The sequence below is a fragment of the Tasmannia lanceolata genome, unplaced genomic scaffold (assembly GCF_043159265.1).
Source record: "Tasmannia lanceolata isolate RefF3 unplaced genomic scaffold, GAP_Taslan_0.1 ptg000015l, whole genome shotgun sequence".
Classification (NCBI taxonomy): Eukaryota; Viridiplantae; Streptophyta; class Magnoliopsida; order Canellales; family Winteraceae; genus Tasmannia; species Tasmannia lanceolata.
The window spans coordinates 28,333,775-28,350,175 of NW_027518692.1; the positions used below are offsets into that span (position 1 = coordinate 28,333,775).

General features: G+C 38.6%; 2 protein-coding genes and 1 non-coding gene across 5 annotated transcripts; 1 reads left to right on the forward strand and 2 right to left on the reverse strand.

Annotated features, from left to right (window-relative positions):
- Positions 1-1,079: 1,079 nt before the first annotated feature.
- TRNAR-UCG (transfer RNA arginine (anticodon UCG)) lies at positions 1,080-1,153 on the reverse strand. Its single transcript has one exon. It is a non-coding gene; the product is annotated as a tRNA-Arg (tRNA).
- Positions 1,154-2,904: 1,751 nt separating this feature from the next.
- On the reverse strand, positions 2,905-4,892 carry LOC143845493 (transcription termination factor MTERF6, chloroplastic/mitochondrial-like). Its single transcript, XM_077353862.1, has 2 exons — positions 4,759-4,892; positions 2,905-4,089 (listed from the first exon to the last, which is right to left on the reverse strand). The coding sequence occupies exons 1-2, from the start codon at positions 4,802-4,804 to the stop codon at positions 3,089-3,091; spliced, it is 1,047 nt and encodes a 348-aa protein (XP_077209977.1). The 5' UTR covers positions 4,805-4,892; the 3' UTR covers positions 2,905-3,088.
- A 1,161-nt stretch (positions 4,893-6,053) lies between these two features.
- On the forward strand, positions 6,054-15,623 carry LOC143846909 (uncharacterized). Of its 3 annotated transcripts, none has more exons than XM_077355510.1 (7): positions 6,054-6,269; positions 11,025-11,085; positions 11,175-11,269; positions 11,361-11,394; positions 14,229-14,283; positions 14,374-14,416; positions 14,739-15,261. In XM_077355510.1, exons 1-7 carry the CDS (start codon positions 6,195-6,197, stop codon positions 14,748-14,750), a joined length of 375 nt encoding a protein of 124 aa, XP_077211625.1. In that variant the 5' UTR covers positions 6,054-6,194; the 3' UTR covers positions 14,751-15,261. The 3 variants fall into 3 exon arrangements, with proteins under 3 accessions (XP_077211625.1, XP_077211624.1, XP_077211623.1); XM_077355509.1 differs by having other exon boundaries at positions 14,786-15,258; XM_077355508.1 differs by lacking the exon at positions 14,739-15,261 and adding an exon at positions 15,286-15,623 and having other exon boundaries at positions 6,060-6,269.
- The last annotated feature ends 778 nt before the right edge of the window (positions 15,624-16,401 follow it).

Sequence of the window (16,401 nt, forward strand, 5' to 3'; positions counted from 1 at the left end):
TGTGTCCGAGGCTTCCAATTTTTCAGTAATGAGATGTATGTAGTCCTAGCGAGAAAAGTCATCAATAAAGATATTGAAATATTTCTTGCCACTAATAATAGCACGTTTCAGTGGGCAACTCACCCTATTCCGACCTTCTGAGGGGTGGGGGGTGTTTGCTTAGCATTAAAGCTCAGGTTACTGCATCTATGCTCTAAATCACTGAAACCATTGGATTAACATTGAAGAAATCCTCACCATAAGTGCACATGTTTTTTTTTTTTAATAAATAGAGTGAGGCTCACGACCAATAAAGGGGGTGAATTTATCATTGAAGGGGGCGAATTTAACAGCCCACCAAGAATAAATCACAAAAAAGATCTAACCCGAGTCTATAGACATTGTACAAGAAAAATTAACCCATGAACTTTGATAAACTCTTAGCATATTGGGTACTCTCAGAATAGTAAGCTATTATTTAGTTAGGAAGTAGATTTAGGTAGTATTCTTATTATGTAGGAAAGTTATGTGGGATTATGAGATATACATAAGGTGTAATCTTCTATTTTATCAATAGAGAAATTATTCAATTTCTACACAAAGAAGGACTGATCCTTCCATTGATAATTGCACAAATCCAGCTTGTCTTTTCTTTTTAATTGGCTTGTGACAGCATTTTGGGAAATTAATAACCCTCGCATTTTGGTAAATATTAATAAGACAAGATGAGTTCGTGCAAATATCAAAACCTGGTTGTGCCATGTGCCTCCACCAAATAGTATTTTTACAACGAGATGGAGTGAAATGAAAACTATGCCCGCCACTTTTAGATAAATGGGATTGGCTAGCGTCCATCGCAGTCTGTTGCATCTGACAGCAGCCACAGAGGCTCACTTTTCAGCAGATTTTGTCTTCACTCACAAGGTGCTGCTGTCATATGCAACAGACCATTAGCAAAAACGCCTTTTGAGGGACTTGCTAGGCAATTTCGCAGAGGCGGTGCTCTCCTCAAAAAGTGAGCCGCGAAATGGCTAGCAAAATCTCAAAAAACATGCATAAATAAACAGCAAAGGGAATCACAAAACAACAAAAATTAATTGCGACCACAGTGGGAGTCGAACCCACGACCTTTTGATCCGAAGTCAAACGCGCTAATCCACTGCGCTATGCGGTCATGTTCTGCTAAGCGATTCACCTTATAAATATATACTCTATAATTCAACAGAAAGGCCCTGCGAAATTAATCCTCAATTGCAGAGTTTTGTTCACGAGCTATGGATGAGATACTCTAAAGATAATCTATGTATAAGATTATATGCAAGTCACTTTGAAGCTGAATATGATAATTTGGAAAGGGATTTGCTAGGGATTTTTGTCGAAGGCCATTTCGCAGATGACTTTTGCATGAGAACAACAACACCAGCGCACTTTTAAGCAGCTTTTGTATTGTTATAATTTAATTCATATGAGGAGGCCGTTCTCTCATGCAAAATGCCCTAGCAAATCCCATTTACAAATGTTGGTTATAACAAATTTCCTCAGGTTTGTTCTCTATTTTTCTACTCTCTCTGATGATGCCTTTCAAGAAAAAGAATCTCTACTTTGTTGAAAAGTGCTTTCATGCATTGTTCATTCTGTTTGTACTTCATTTAAATGCCCCCATCAAAAGCCATCATCTACCTAGTCTTGAAATTCTTACCAATATCTGATTAACTTATTCTATTCTACCCTTACCAGAGCCATTGTTTCTTCAACATCGCTCATACTGTTAATGTAAAGATTTTTTTTTTGTGGTTCTACTTGCAAATAGCTTGTCGTTGCAACATAATCATGTGCTACTGTCACAGGGAAAGTATCAAGGTTTTGATTTCCTTAAATACATCTTATCTACCATAAAATAAATAACTAAGAATACTACATACCAAATTTTTATATGGGTGGTTTTTGTAGACTGAAATCAATATTAGCATTTTATGCAACTACTGTTTAGTAAAGCTGCTTCTGATGAAAATGCATCATATTTAGTAATTATCTTTATAGAAACAAATTGTATTTTCATAACTTGTTGGAATTCCAGAATGATGGTTTTGCAAGCAACTAATAACTTTCTGTAAATGGTTTTGCTCTTACATACTGACATAAATCATGGTGCTGGTGCTGTTTGTGGCAGTTGTTTCACAAAATGTATCCTGGAGAAGAATTATTCCCAGAGGCTACAACATCTGGCAATACCGAGGATGATGGTGCTTTACTTGACAGAGATTGATCCTTCAGAATGAAACTGGTGTATTTTAAGCTGACTAGTTCGAATCGATTTAGAATCTAGTTTATGAAAGGGAGAGTTCTCCCATTCCCTTTAGAGTCTAATGAAGTTGGTACAGAAAACTGAAAAGTGAATCTTATTGTTGGTAAAGTTGAAGCCATGATAGTGTGTTTTACTCTAGTTGGGACACATTTGCATCAGGCATTAATCGGCCTTAATGTAGCTCGTTAAGGATAACCGAAATGAAACAAATGCTTCCAAAATGCAGTGATAGGTGGTTATCAGAAGAATAGCCCGCCAAAGTCATCTTGTTTTCAGAGTTGGAGAGTTTCAGAAGAATATTGTCTATCAAAGTTATTTTGTTTTCGTAGTTGGGAATAGTGTTGTTTAAGTAGCACGTTTTGGAATATTTAGAATTCTGTAACAAAATCCAGTTTATAAACTTATTTAATTTCCCAGTTCATATTGATTAGATCTTTATTTTCCTGCAAGTTTTGATTCATTCAGCTGGTTTTATGAAGATGACATGATTCCTGGTCTGCTGATTTGAAAAATGCTAGTAGAATCTCAAAAGGAAAGAAGACATTATTTGGCAAGCCAAATAACAAATGTAGAAGTATGCAATGCTAAAGTAAAGCATCTCTAACTGTTTCTCAACAAAAGACACAAAAACAGAAAGTTATATAATTAGCCTTGGAATGATACAGCTAAAGCTCTCAAGGATGCAACTACAATAAACACATGGGAAATGTGCTCATAACTCCCAGATAGAATAACATTATCTAGGAGCCATTAATTCAAAACCAGCCCAAAATTCATCCAACAGAAAAGATCATAAAAATTAAATCAGCTGAGGCCTTCAAGCAAGCCAAACTTAACCATAAACTTCTTATGATTACACTCAAACATCTCACTCAAGCTACACTCTATGTTCCTCTGTTTCAGCAACCTCTGCCTAAACTCAAATCTCTTCTTCAGCCCATGGTGAAAGAACTCTGGATAATCTGTGACTTCATGAATTCCTCTCCCCATCACCTCTACCAAGAACTTGATCTTGGGCTCCAAAGAATTTTTTATGCTCTTGATTAGAACAGGAGGATACCCACTCACCAAAAGCACAATCTGCCCATCGCCAAAACCACATCCCTTTAAAAACGCCAAATTTGGTCTCAAAATCTTCTCCACGTCCCTACACAACACTTCAGGGAAATTCATCACCACCCTTTGGAGATCTGACTCTTTTAGACCTACTGATTTCAGAAACTCTGAAGTTGGTCGGAGCCTATTCTCGACACTGTAACCCATGATAAATGGGTTCTTCACCAAAACTTTACCAATCATCCCTTCCTTGTTAAGACCTAGACTGGCTAGAAAATCTACAATGTGGGTGAGTTTTGATTCAATGCTATAGCTGATGAGCCTTGGGTTAAGCAAGAGCAACTTACCCAAGTGTTTTTCGGGGACTCCTAGTGTCTCAAAAAATGCTAGAAGTGGGCAAAGCTTCTCTTCTATGCTGTGGGAGAGTATGTGGGGGAATTTAGTTATGGCCAAAGTCACTTCACCTGGTTTTGTTCCTAAGGTTGCTAGGCATTGAACCGTGGGCACGAGCTTCTCGTTCAAGCCTAGAGTAAGGATCTTTGGACACTTTGAAACAACAGAAGGGAGCTTCCTCTCTTTAATTCCTATGCTGTTCAAGTAAGTCCAGTTCTCACTGACCCTCTCCCTTTCCACGCCTTCCAGACGCTTGCATTTTCTGAACATTTGATGAATGTTTTCATCATCAAAACCCTTCTCTCTAAAGAACCCAATAATGCCAGCCTTTTGAGTGCTGTCAATCTCCATTTTGCCTAAGAAGACAGTTTGAATGAGATCAGACTTACTGACATAACATAAGAATTGAATAGTGAATTCAGATTATAGAATAAAGAAAATCCAAGATAACTTTACTCTGATATTAGGCCTATCTTTCCAATTGGAATTGGGTTTTTAGATAAACTTTACAGGGTCTATATAATCCACTAATTTTCAAGATAAAAACCCTAACTTGCCTAAAAATCCAGCTTTTTCTCTTGAAAGGGTTAGTTTTGTATCATAGCTCATGAGGACTAATTCATGAATTCATTTTGGTGGGAGAAAAAAAAAAATTTAAATGCATTGAGCGCTGAATTTGTTTCAAGAAACCAGGCTTATAGGGTCCATATATGTAATGCTACAGAGATTGAACAAAAAAAAAACACCTAGTTTGACAAAACCCAAATGGTTATTTGCTAAAAATGACATGTGAGAACTGTTTGATGAATTCAATTGGATATGAATAAGCAATAAAAACAAATATATTTGGATTTTGCTACAAGGGTCATCATTTTTAGTATAATTTCGTTTAAAAATCTAGTTTAAAGGATCTATAATCTACGAATTTGAAACATAAAAAACCCATGAGGGGAAACAAAATGAAAGAAATTCAAGATATTAAGAAAAAACAAAGCTTTATAGAAGAAGGGAAAAAAAACACTGACCTCGTTGAGAAGAACAGGTAGTTTGAGCAAAGCAGTTGGTACCCATTGACGAAACTGAGTGTTTACTTCAGCTGCTTGAATGAAAACCCTTATCTCGAACAAAAGAAATACGAAGGACCATATATCTCCACCAATCTGTGCTGTTATGACCAAAGAAAACACCCCTATAATCATCTATAAGAAGGGAATTGCTAGCGTCCATCGCAAAAAGGCTGTCGCACATCAGACCAGCCACCTCGTTAATGGAGACAACAGCTTTTGTCTCCATTCACGAGGTGGACCAACCGCGAAAAGCCTTTTGTGATGGACCTTAGCAAATCCCATATTACATCATTTATAAATGATAAAAATAATCATATTTTTTCGAGGGTAAAGGGAATCTAAGAGTTTGCATAGGTAGCTTACCTATGCAAACTCCCAAGAAATTGCGACAAAAATGTTTTTCGGCGAGTGGCCGGTACTGTTTTGTTCCTCTCCGAATAGAGAATAACGTATCCTAAAGCTTCAAGTCGATTTGAAAAGCCGAATCGAGGGAACAAATCTTTCAAAGTGAGTGGCATTTGAAATTTACAGAAACCGCCACTCACTATGAAAGTTAGTTCTCCTGATCCGGCCGTCGGATCAACTTGAAACTTTAGCGGGTAATTTGTCGATCAAAGAGGAACAAAATGATACCAGCAGGGGCGGAGACACATATAGCATGAGGGGGGCCATGACCCCGCCAAGGACTTGCAACATTTCTTTTATGGTGTATGGCCCATACATGCATACTTAGCTAGTTTAGTAACCATGCCCCCCCAATGACCAATGCAGGCCTATGTAAATTAGTTTGCCCGCCCGGCCCCCTAGAATTGCAAATTCCTAGGTCCGCCCCTGGATACTAGCCACTCGCCAAAAAACATTTTTTTGTCATCGGCGGTAAGCAGCTTGCATAGATAAGCTACCTATGCAAACTCTCATATTACCTTTTCCCTTTTTTCAATGTGGTTGGAAAATAAGGAAAACAAACATTTCTATGTTTGTCACCCACTTCTCACCTGTCCTCGCTCATGCCCTCTCAATTCTCTCCCTCTCCCACAACCAATGTTTAAAAATGCAGTGCGGAACACGGCTGAAGAAAATCCTAGTTGACTCTGCACGATGTGGTCAAGTACTCAGTTGGTACGGCAGAGTAATTAGTTGAAAGTGACACGGTCATAATACAGAAGAGTCAAAGGAGTTTTTGTTGACCCTGTAAGGCAAAACATTCATAAGGCAGCGAGGTATAAGGGAGTCGACTCGAGCGGGTCCACGATGACGCGAAGGGGTTTTAAAACAAATAATCCTTAGAAAAAACTTTCATTCCTGCCAAACAAGTAGCCATTTTTAAAAGTTAGTTGGGCATGTATTTTTACAAAAATATAGGGAGAGTATTGGCGTGAAATCACGAGGAATCCATGGCTACTAAGTGGGCTCAGAAGACTATCGTTCTCCCTCCGCAGAAACGAGGTTGCCATCTCATCACCTCAAAGGTAAGTGGGCTCTCCTTCTTTTCTCTTTTAATATTTTGCCGTAGTTTCTGTTTTTCCTTTGTGGGTTGAGTGATTTTGTTTCATGGTTCATATGGGTATGCACAAGGGTCTTGAAAAAAAAGAAACTATGTACGTGCTCAAACAATTATGGATGATCAGGACTGCCTTCTTTCTTTTCTTTCATTTATGCAATCAATACATTTTTGGGGATTTTGATTTGTGTTTGGTGAAGAAACGATTATGCAAAAAACGGGTTCTTGAGAGCTCTTCTTCATTTCCTGTTTTCATAATCTCCTGGTCTCATCTTCATTTCCTTCGGATTTTTGGTGAAGGGTTATGAAGAAATAAGGATTTGGCATTTTTTTCCAGCATACTGAATTTTATTTGGGCCTTTTGAAATCTTTTTGGTGTAGACAAAAAAAAAAAAAGGAGGAAAGAAAACAAAAGAAAAGAAAAACTATGAAAAGCCATGCAGTTGGGAGTATATGATGCTGGAATGTGAATGGAGAATAGGACTAGGGAAACATAAACAAAATAACTTATGATTACATGGTGGATTAATGTGTTGAGCTTTGTGATAATAGGTTGGAGATTGAAGCTTTAGTTGACAGTCTAAAATAGAAACCTAGGACGATCTTAGCAACACAAGCTGATGGAGAGAGTGATCATTCAGTTGGTTTTGATAACATGTTGTAGAACATGGCGGTAATCTCCTGTTGGAAGTATGTTAAAGGGGATATCTTTAAATTTTTTACGGATTTCTTTGAAGGCATGGAGTTGGACAGAGGCACTGGAGCGTCATTCATAGCTCTGCTGCCAAAAATAAAAGGCGCGGTGAAGGTCTCAGATTTTAGACCTATCAGTCTAGTTGGTTGCCTTTATAAAGTCCTGTCAAGAATATTGGCAGACAGATTAAAAGTGGTTCTTCCTTCGATTATTTCATTGAATCAGTGTGCTTTTGTGAGCCAGAGGCAGATTTTGGATTGCTCGTTGGTGGCCAATGAAACGGTGGATTAGATGGTCAAGTCGGGTTCAGCGGGGGTTGTGTGCAAACTTGACATGGAAAAAACGTATGATAGAGTAGAATGGCATTGTTTGGATCATTTCCTCGGGAAAATGGGGTTTGGAAATCGTTGGCGGGGGTGGATAAAAAGTTGCTTATCGTCGGCTTGGTTTTCCATCCTTATAAATGGTTCTCCAAAAGGATTTTTTAGATCGACTTGAGGCTTGAGGCAAGGGGATCCGTTATCTCCTTTCCTATTCGTTATTGTCGCTGAAGCTTTGAGTCTCTTAATGGAGAAAGGCAAATCCGTGGGACTAGTTAAGGGGATCCAATGTGGCCAGCACGGAGTTGAAGTGTCTCATCTGTAATTTGCAGATGATACTCTATTATTTAGTTCCCCCCAGATTTCTAAAATTTTGAATCTCAAAGCAGTGCTAAGGTGCTACGAAATCATCACTGGTCAAAGATCGAATTTTTCAAAGTCTCATATGCATGCTATGAATGTGGGGGAGGAGGAAGCAAAGATTTTGGCCAATCTATTGGGATGCCTTTTGGATAGGTTCCCTTCTTCTTATATTGGGCTCCTTTTGGGAAGCGGCAGACCAAAAATAGGTTCGTGGGCGCCCATTGTGGAAAGAATCGAAAGGAGACTAGATACATGGAAAAGGAATTTGGTATCAAAAGGGGGAAGATTGACTTTGATTAAAGCAATGTTGTCTAATATTCCTATTTACCAATTATCTTTATTCAAGTGCCCTATTTCTATTGCAAAGCGGATCGAATTGATTCAGAGGAGGTTTTTGTGGGGAGGATCGAAGGAAAAGAGGAGCTTCTCTTTGGTCTCTTAGGAAGATGTATGCAAGCCGGTACTTGGCGGAGGTTTGGGGATCCGAAAGATCAAACAGGTCAATGCTGCTTTCTTGGGGAAATGGCTGTGGAGGTTTGGCGAAGAACAGTCACAATTGTAGGCGAAAGTCATTTGTGGTAAATATGGCGTAGATGTGGGTAATTGGAGATCCCTAAATCGATTCAACAAATCAGGGGTGACTCTGTGGAGGGATATTTTGCGTTTGTAGCCATGGTTCAACCGCGGAATAAGATATTGAGTTTACTTGGGGGCTAGAATTTCTTTTTGGAATATGGTATAGTGTTCCGTCTTTCCTTTAAAAGATTTGTTCCCTGATCTATATGTTGTGGCCGTTGACAAGCAAGCTTTAGTTAAAGATTGCTTCGAGGTTCGGGACAATAAGGTGATCTGGACACCGTTGTTCCGCAGAAATTTCTTTGACAGGGAATTGCTCTCGTTGGTCGCGTTACTTCAGGTCTTAGAAGATAACTACATTAGTTCTTCAAGGGTGGATAAAAGGATCTGGGTGTGGGATTCTTCGGGTTATTTTTCGGTAAAATCTTTCTACAAAGACTGAATCCGTGTGCGGAAAATCTTCCTGTTGCAAAAGTGTGGAAGATGAAGGTTCCCCCAAGAATTTGTTTCTTTGGTTGGACGGCGATTCAAGGCCGTATTCAAACGGTAGAGTTTTTTAGGGCCAGGAATATGATCATAGTCGATCATTGCGCTATGTGTATAGAAGCGGGAGAATCTGTGGAGCATTTATTTATTCATTGCAAATTGGCTCGAGAGGTTTGGGGCAGGGTACTGTCGAGATTCGGTATCGAGTGGGTATTCCCTTCCAATGTGAAGGATCTGTTTGAAGGGTGGGCTTCTCGTCCATGGAGGAAAAAAGGTAAAGTTTTGTGGTCGATTTCGTTATTGGCTACGATGTGGGTTCTGTGGTCGGAAAGAAACAATAGGATTTTCGTTGGGCGTGCGAATTCTTCTTACTATCTGTATATCAAGGCAATTGCGTTATCGATTTCCTGGGCGAGGGCACTGCCCCTGTTCAAATTTGTTTCGGCTTTCGACCTGTGGGCGGGATGGAAAGTGGTTTGCAACAGTCACGTACCCGTTCCTAGAATTTCTCAGCATTGGGTCAATCCTCCTGTTGGATTTTCCAAGCTGAACTTTGACGGATCAAGCTTGGGTAACTCTGGTCCAGCCGGGATCGGGGGTGTCTTAAGGAATTCCGATGGGGATGCTGTGCAGGCTTATTCCGGGCCTATAGGTGTTGCAGATTCAAACGAAGCTGAAGTTAGGGCCGCATATCAAGGCATTCTGCTATTAGGGAGCGAGAGGGTAGCGAACACTATCGTGGAAGGAGACTCGTTAAATGTCATTAGGTGGCTTAAGGGTTCGGTAGTTCCTCCCTGGAGATTTCTTCGTTTCTTCGATGAAATAAAGGATATAACGGTCGGGTGCTCTGTTGATTTCCAAAATGTTAGGAGATCAGCTAATGGAGTCGCTGACAAGTTGGCTAAAGCGGGTGCGGTCAAGCAGTCTCTGGAGCTTTTCGACTTTCTCCCCCCTTAATTTCTTTTTGTATTGTTTTTCTTTTTTCCGTTCTTCCTTTGTGTAATTCTGTCATAGTGTGGTGTGCGGGGGGTCTTTTTCGGTCTATCCCCTTCTTAATATATTCAGTTACCATTCAAAAAAAAAATCTTATGGTGTAGAGTGACTCATCTAACATTATGCAACCTAAGCTCTGATACCAAATTGATGCTAACCTAGGTAAATATAAGTAAATCCCAAATAAAAGAACTAAACAAGACTCTCGTGGAAGGGAAAAAAAAAAAAAACCTAACTAAAATCAAGTCTATGGCTGATAGATCACATCATAACATCATATGGCTGATAGATCACATCATAACATCATATTTCCGGTGAAGAAAATCTCTCCCAACACATGGAGAGTAACAGGGATCATTGATGAGATTTTATAAATCTGTAATTCTAATTTTTCTTTTTTCAGTTTTCCATATCCTGTGTAGTGTGAATGAAATTGCAGATTCCTTCACTAAGGGAAGAGTTCCTAGGGAATTGCTGTTCTTGGGGCAGTCTCTTCCCCAGCTGTAACATGTATTCTTTTATCTTCTCTGTCTAATGAGAGTGTTTTCAACCTTACAAGCATTTGCTGAAAGACTATTAAAAGACGTACTTGGACGATTAAATAATACCTCAGGCACACAATAAATGAATGAGGGCAATCTAAATGATCTTCACTCTAAATGTTAATTTGTATGGCTATGCACCCGTCTGGTTTGGTTTGGTTTGGTTTGGCCTCCTGTGTATTGCTTTCAACCTTAAATTTTTGAGTTCTGTCGTATGGTTTTGGTTTGAGTAACATCATTCAGGATCATTTAACTTTATTTAGCCCTTAGATTCTGGTTCCTGTTTACTGCATATGGAGCATGCTTTTGTTCTTGATTGCACATGGTTCTTCAGCTTTTCTACAGATAGCCACTATCAATCAGTGAGACGTTCTTTCTCGAGTCCTAAATCCAAAATACATTTAAGCGTTAGGAGCTTTCAAGTTTTCTCTGTGAGTTAAAAATTACAATTAACTTCTTTACTAGAAAATTTTCCTTTTCTTTTCTTCAATTTCTGTTAGGCATTTCCTTACAACATGGTTATATTTTTTGTTTTTGTTAATATGCTTGGAAGTCAATGAAAATTTCAGAGGATCACCTGAGTGAATTATGTTTCAAAATTGGAATTGTATATGCACTAACTGCCTGACTAGGACCCATGTTGATCAACGAGTTTTTGAACATGCATAATCTATATTATCTGTGTCTTGGTTCTTGTTCTGCAACTCATTTTGCTTTCACAACTCTGTTCTGATGGCCTTTCTAATCAGATATTAAAGGAAATTGATCAAGACTTATCGGGTTTCAAATGTGGCCTTGCAACTTTTTTCTGTGAGTGAAAAATCCAATTCCACACTTGTTGATTTTGTTTATCATATCATATGCTTGCGTTCCTGAAACAAAGTTTCTTTTACTCCCAGTACAACATACAAGTGCTTCCCTAACAATAAATGAGAATTATGATTCAGATGTTCGGGATGACACGGAGACATTTCTTAACAGGATAGTTCCGGAGGTTAGTATTTTTCATTTGTTTATGTTTGATATAATTGCAGTAACTTTATGGGACTAACAATATGATTACATGTTGGATACTTGTTTCGCAGGGAAGATCTGCACCGTGGAAACATACACTGGAAGGTTTGTGCCTAATACAGTCCTCAAAGTCCATTGTTTGATTAAGATTACTTTTTTTTTTTTTTATACCCATTTGTGGATTATAAAAGTTATGAATTGGTTCTGATAGAAATTTTAGCCCCTTTAGTTCAAGTTTAGTGGCATGTGTCTTATCTGAAAATATATTTGGGAGATCATGTCATGATGCAAACAACTAGAATTTTGTGGTTTGGTTTGGTGATTTAGAGTAATTTTACAACATTTTAGGTTATATGTTTCAGTCAGCTCTGTGTGATGGATCATTGGTATGTATTACATCGAGAAGTTTCTGATGCAAATTTGACATTCTCTGAGTCAAATAAATCAAATAAGGATAAAGATCAAGGCAAGAAGAAAAAGGTGCTGATTTGTAGGAGCAGTCCAAAATCTAGACTAACTTTATAGATTGTAATTGTGGGCCCCATGTTGGAGCATATGAATTAAAATGTGGTGTGAATGATCATCATCAATTCAACTATCTATGTTTCAAATTTGTTGTGCAACAGATCACATTTGCTATGGTTTTTGTGGCTAGAAGTGGACTGGTTTAAGTATCAGAATCTCCTTCTCATCAAAACTTCTTCCATGAGAGCGTCGTACAAACAAATGTGTGATCCTCTTAGCATTGAGAATAGCATGCTCCTTTTACAGTAGTGCTAAAGTGCTCAATCATGCACTAGGTGGCTGCTTGAGACCATACAAAGCCTTCTTTAGTCTGCACACTTTCCCTTATTGTCATGACGCTGAAAGCCAGGAATGGGCCGTGCACATAGACCACCTCCCCTAGTTCCCCATGAAGAAAGGCATGCTTCTGATCCAACTGATAAAGGGGCTAGGAGAGGTTTGCAGCCATAGATAGAGGAACTCGTATAGAATTCAACTTCTCTACTTGTGTGAATATCTCCTGATAGTCAACATCATATATCTCTTTCTTTCTTTTTTTGAATGGTGAAAATTTCATTGAAGAAAGGGAGAAGACCGAGATGGTCGAAACTCCAAATTATAGAAGAAAGAATCAAAGCCAAGAAGAAAAATAACAGAATGAACAATTTATGGAGGAAGGAAATCAAACAAAACCAAACTCTCCCGCCCTACTCCTTGCCGAGCAAGGCGATCCGCCACATCGTTTGCCGATCTCCTGATATGCTTGAAAATGATAGAAGAGTCGCCAATTTTGTCTTGGATCTCATCAAAAAGGTGAGCAAAATGCCAAGGAGGTACAGAAACGATTTTCAACCACCGAATGACGTTCAATGAGTCACCTTCCACAATCGTCTTGTCCAGGAGATCTCTACTTAAGCTTTTTAAAACCTTATGAGCAGCCCTAACTTCCGCTTCACTAGCGTCAGCCGTCCCAACCGGACCCGAGAAAGCCCATATAGTTTCACTGCTAGAAGCCCTCAAGACACCCCCAAATTCCAGCCGCGCCAGGATTGCCCATGCTGGATCTATCGAAGTTAAGCTTAAACAAACCATTCGGAGGAGCTTCCCAAGCCTGAACAATTGTATCCCTTCTCTCCATACTAGTGCACACCTCTTGCCACCCCTCCCATATATTGAAAGCTGGAGTGAATCTGAATAGAGGAAGGGTCTTCACCCACGATATAACCAAAGCAATAGCTTTAATAAATAGAAAGTACGAAGAACACCATATATATCTGTATAGACCCTTGCAACTAATCGAGCTTTCTACCTGTCCACATGCCCTTCTGGCTTATATTTCACAGTGTATACCCATTTTATATCCAACCTGCTGTTTTTTCTTGTTGTCTGCATGTTTCCCATTTGGTAGTTTGCTTAGGACTTCACTTTAGATCAGTATTGTGATTTGTACTTCAAACTTAAGTGCATGTCAAGATATTTATTTTAACAAAATTAGTTGTATGTTATACTTTTTGGTCCTTCAATTTGATTTCGATTGGGTTCAAAGTTCTTACAAATATGTCACGAGTCTGATCTCCTGCTCCAGAGAGTCACCCCTCATCCTCTATTTCATCAGCCTGTTTGAGATTTTCTTTTTAGACTTGGATTGCATTTGAATTGAAGGTGACTGGTGTAGCTAGCTAACTGGCCCAATTAGAGGGTCTTCATACCGATCAGTGTTCAAAACTACTGATTGGCAAGGTACACCTCGAATTGGGCTCTGTGGCTTTTGTAGTTCAGAAACTTCACAATTTCTTTAGTTTCCCATCAAACTCCATTTGCTTTGTTTGATTTATGTTTGGTGCCTGCTATTTTCACTATGATAATTCAATTAAGATAGTTTGATTGCAAATTAACGACAATGGGTATTCGTAGGGATCGATATCGGTCGGGCGTGGTTGGTATGTAACACTTTCCAACCTTGTAACCTGAGCATGAATAATTTTTGGAATCGTGGGCTATGGTATCTGCAGTCATATTTAGGTTATAGATCCTTAACCTAGGTGGTGACTCTAATTCAAGAGAGTCTGATGATGATGCCTACAAGGACAGAATTGTAGAAAGAATGTTGGATCCATCAAAGGTAGCTTGGGCTGGTTAGGGCTAATTGTAAAGGAGATACGAACTACAGAAATTTTTTTAAGGTATTTTGGATAGAATAGGGTGACATGAGGAAAGGATTCTGAAATTAGGACAAAAAAAGAAAACCACTGAGTGCGAACCAAAATATTGTTTTCTGTTTCTGCATATGGAAACCTAAGTACCAAGTACCTATCTTGTGCACATTGATTTACTATATGGAGTTAACCAATACACAATAGTGTGGCAAGGGTTCTTGGTCATATTAGAAATTCATCAATGATAATTGCTGACTTTGTAAAAGGTCATGCTTGCAGGTCCCGATGACATGCCAGCACACATAAAATCATCAATATTTGGCTGCAGCGTCACGTATGGATCTCCTCTGACAACATTCCTAGCAATTTTCCTCATTTCTTTCCAGTTTAATTATGCCTAAGCATGTGTTTTTCTTTTGTGCAGGATTCCTATAACCGATGGACATCTCAACATGGGAACTTGGCAGGTAAATTGAAATAGGGTTATTTAAAATATGTTAGAGTCTCGCCTTCTATTTTTTTTACTGAACTGTCAAAGAATTTCCTAGGCTATATGCATCCTCTTCTGAAAGATCTAAAAAAAAATGCCATGTCAGTGGACATGCAGTTTGGACATCCTAGTCGTTAATAGGAAACCTAATTTTATCTTAGTTTTTGTTATCTAATATCATTTATATTCTATTTAAATAAATTGAATGTATCTATGCATCTATGTAATTTCTGTCTACATGTTGTATATTAATATAGCTTTTAATATATTAATAGATACATTGTCCACCTTTCTAGCAGTGTGGTTTTTGACGTCTCATGATTGTGTCTATGTCATACAACTATAGTGGCTAAGAATGGCTTCCTTGTGATCATCCTGGAAACCCACTTCTATGGCAAAGCAACTCCATATTTTCAAGAAATTGTCACTTAAGACTCCCCAATATCAGTGGCTATGAGGAAAGTATTTTAGTTCATCTTTTTCTTTTATTTTCTGGTATTATCTATACACTGTTTACTCTGTTCTAATCTACTTTTGTTTTCTTGACACATTTTTCTTATGCTTTTATGAACCGGTATTTAGCAGCACGTCTTTCTTCTTGGTATTATCTTCTGTATCTATGAACTGTTCATTGCTCTGCTTGGGCCGTGTTCTTCTGGATTTCGAGAATCGATTTTGAGTCGAATAATCGGTTTTGGACTCAAACTTGGTCCGCAAAACATAAAAGAACAGGCCTTGGTCTGCAACCCATTTGCATTTTGGGTGCAAGTCTTGTCTAAACTACATTGCAGACTTGTTTTTAATCTGCAACTTTTTCTCTTTTTCATTTTTTTTTTTTTTTTGCAGGGGATATGGCTGTGTGAGCACAGGGATCATGCTACTCCTCGCAAAGTTGTGGTTACACTTAATGGAGTTTAAAGTGATATGTGATAAAGTAATATGTGAGTGAGAGCTTTATAAATGCTTTGACATAAAGAATTGGATGAAGTGAGTTTTATTTTGTTAAAAGACTTGCCCCTACCATCCTTTTTGGCTGCCCCAGTTTTGGGTCTCTTACTTTGAAACTTTGGAATAACATGATTGATGCAAATAATGTGTTTTGATGACTAATATTAATGGAGACGCAGACCTTGTTTGTTCTCCAAGGAATTTAATAGTTATGAAGAAGTTCACATTTATAAAGATATTCAATAGCTATAGCTAAATTTTCATTTAGAAGCTTGTTACTAACACATATCTCATAACAAACTCACTATATAAATCTGTCACAAATTTATCAACGAGAAACACTTCCAGAACGGAACTCCGCTTGGAAAATATAAAGACAATGGTGAAAATGACCGCCGATTTAGTCATTTTCACTGTTTTGGTGTTTGTTGGGGATTCGGCTTGCCAAAGTGACACAAAAGGGGGGGCCTTTTCTCTTCAAAACGGATTTCCGTTTTGCTAGCACTCCTCTTTATCAATATAAGATATGTTATCCCTTGGAGGTATAATGTCATCGACATATAGGAGCACCATTTTGAATGATTTGATTCTAACTTTTGAAAACCGGGGGTCATCTATGTAGCCTGGTTCCTGCAAATAGTCATGCAAGAACGCATTTTTGACATTTATCCACCTTTAACCACTGCAACCATAAGAATAGTGTGGATACTAGCAAGTTCGATCCATGGTGCCAAAATATTTTAGAAAAATCAATGAACCCTACTTGTTCATATTCCTTTTCTAATAATTGTGCATTAAGGGTGAAAGAATGGGCCAATGGGGGGTGCAACTTAGACTGGGTTGGGTCATGTTGAGGCCAATCCCAGCCCAACCCGAGATTGCATTACCTCAGCCCTAACCCGACCCTTGGGTCGTGGATGCTCAACCCTAACACAATCCACCTCTAAATCTCTCAACCATAATCTGACCCATCTAACCCGTTTTTTTCCCCAATCGAGTTGTGTTGAGTCAGGT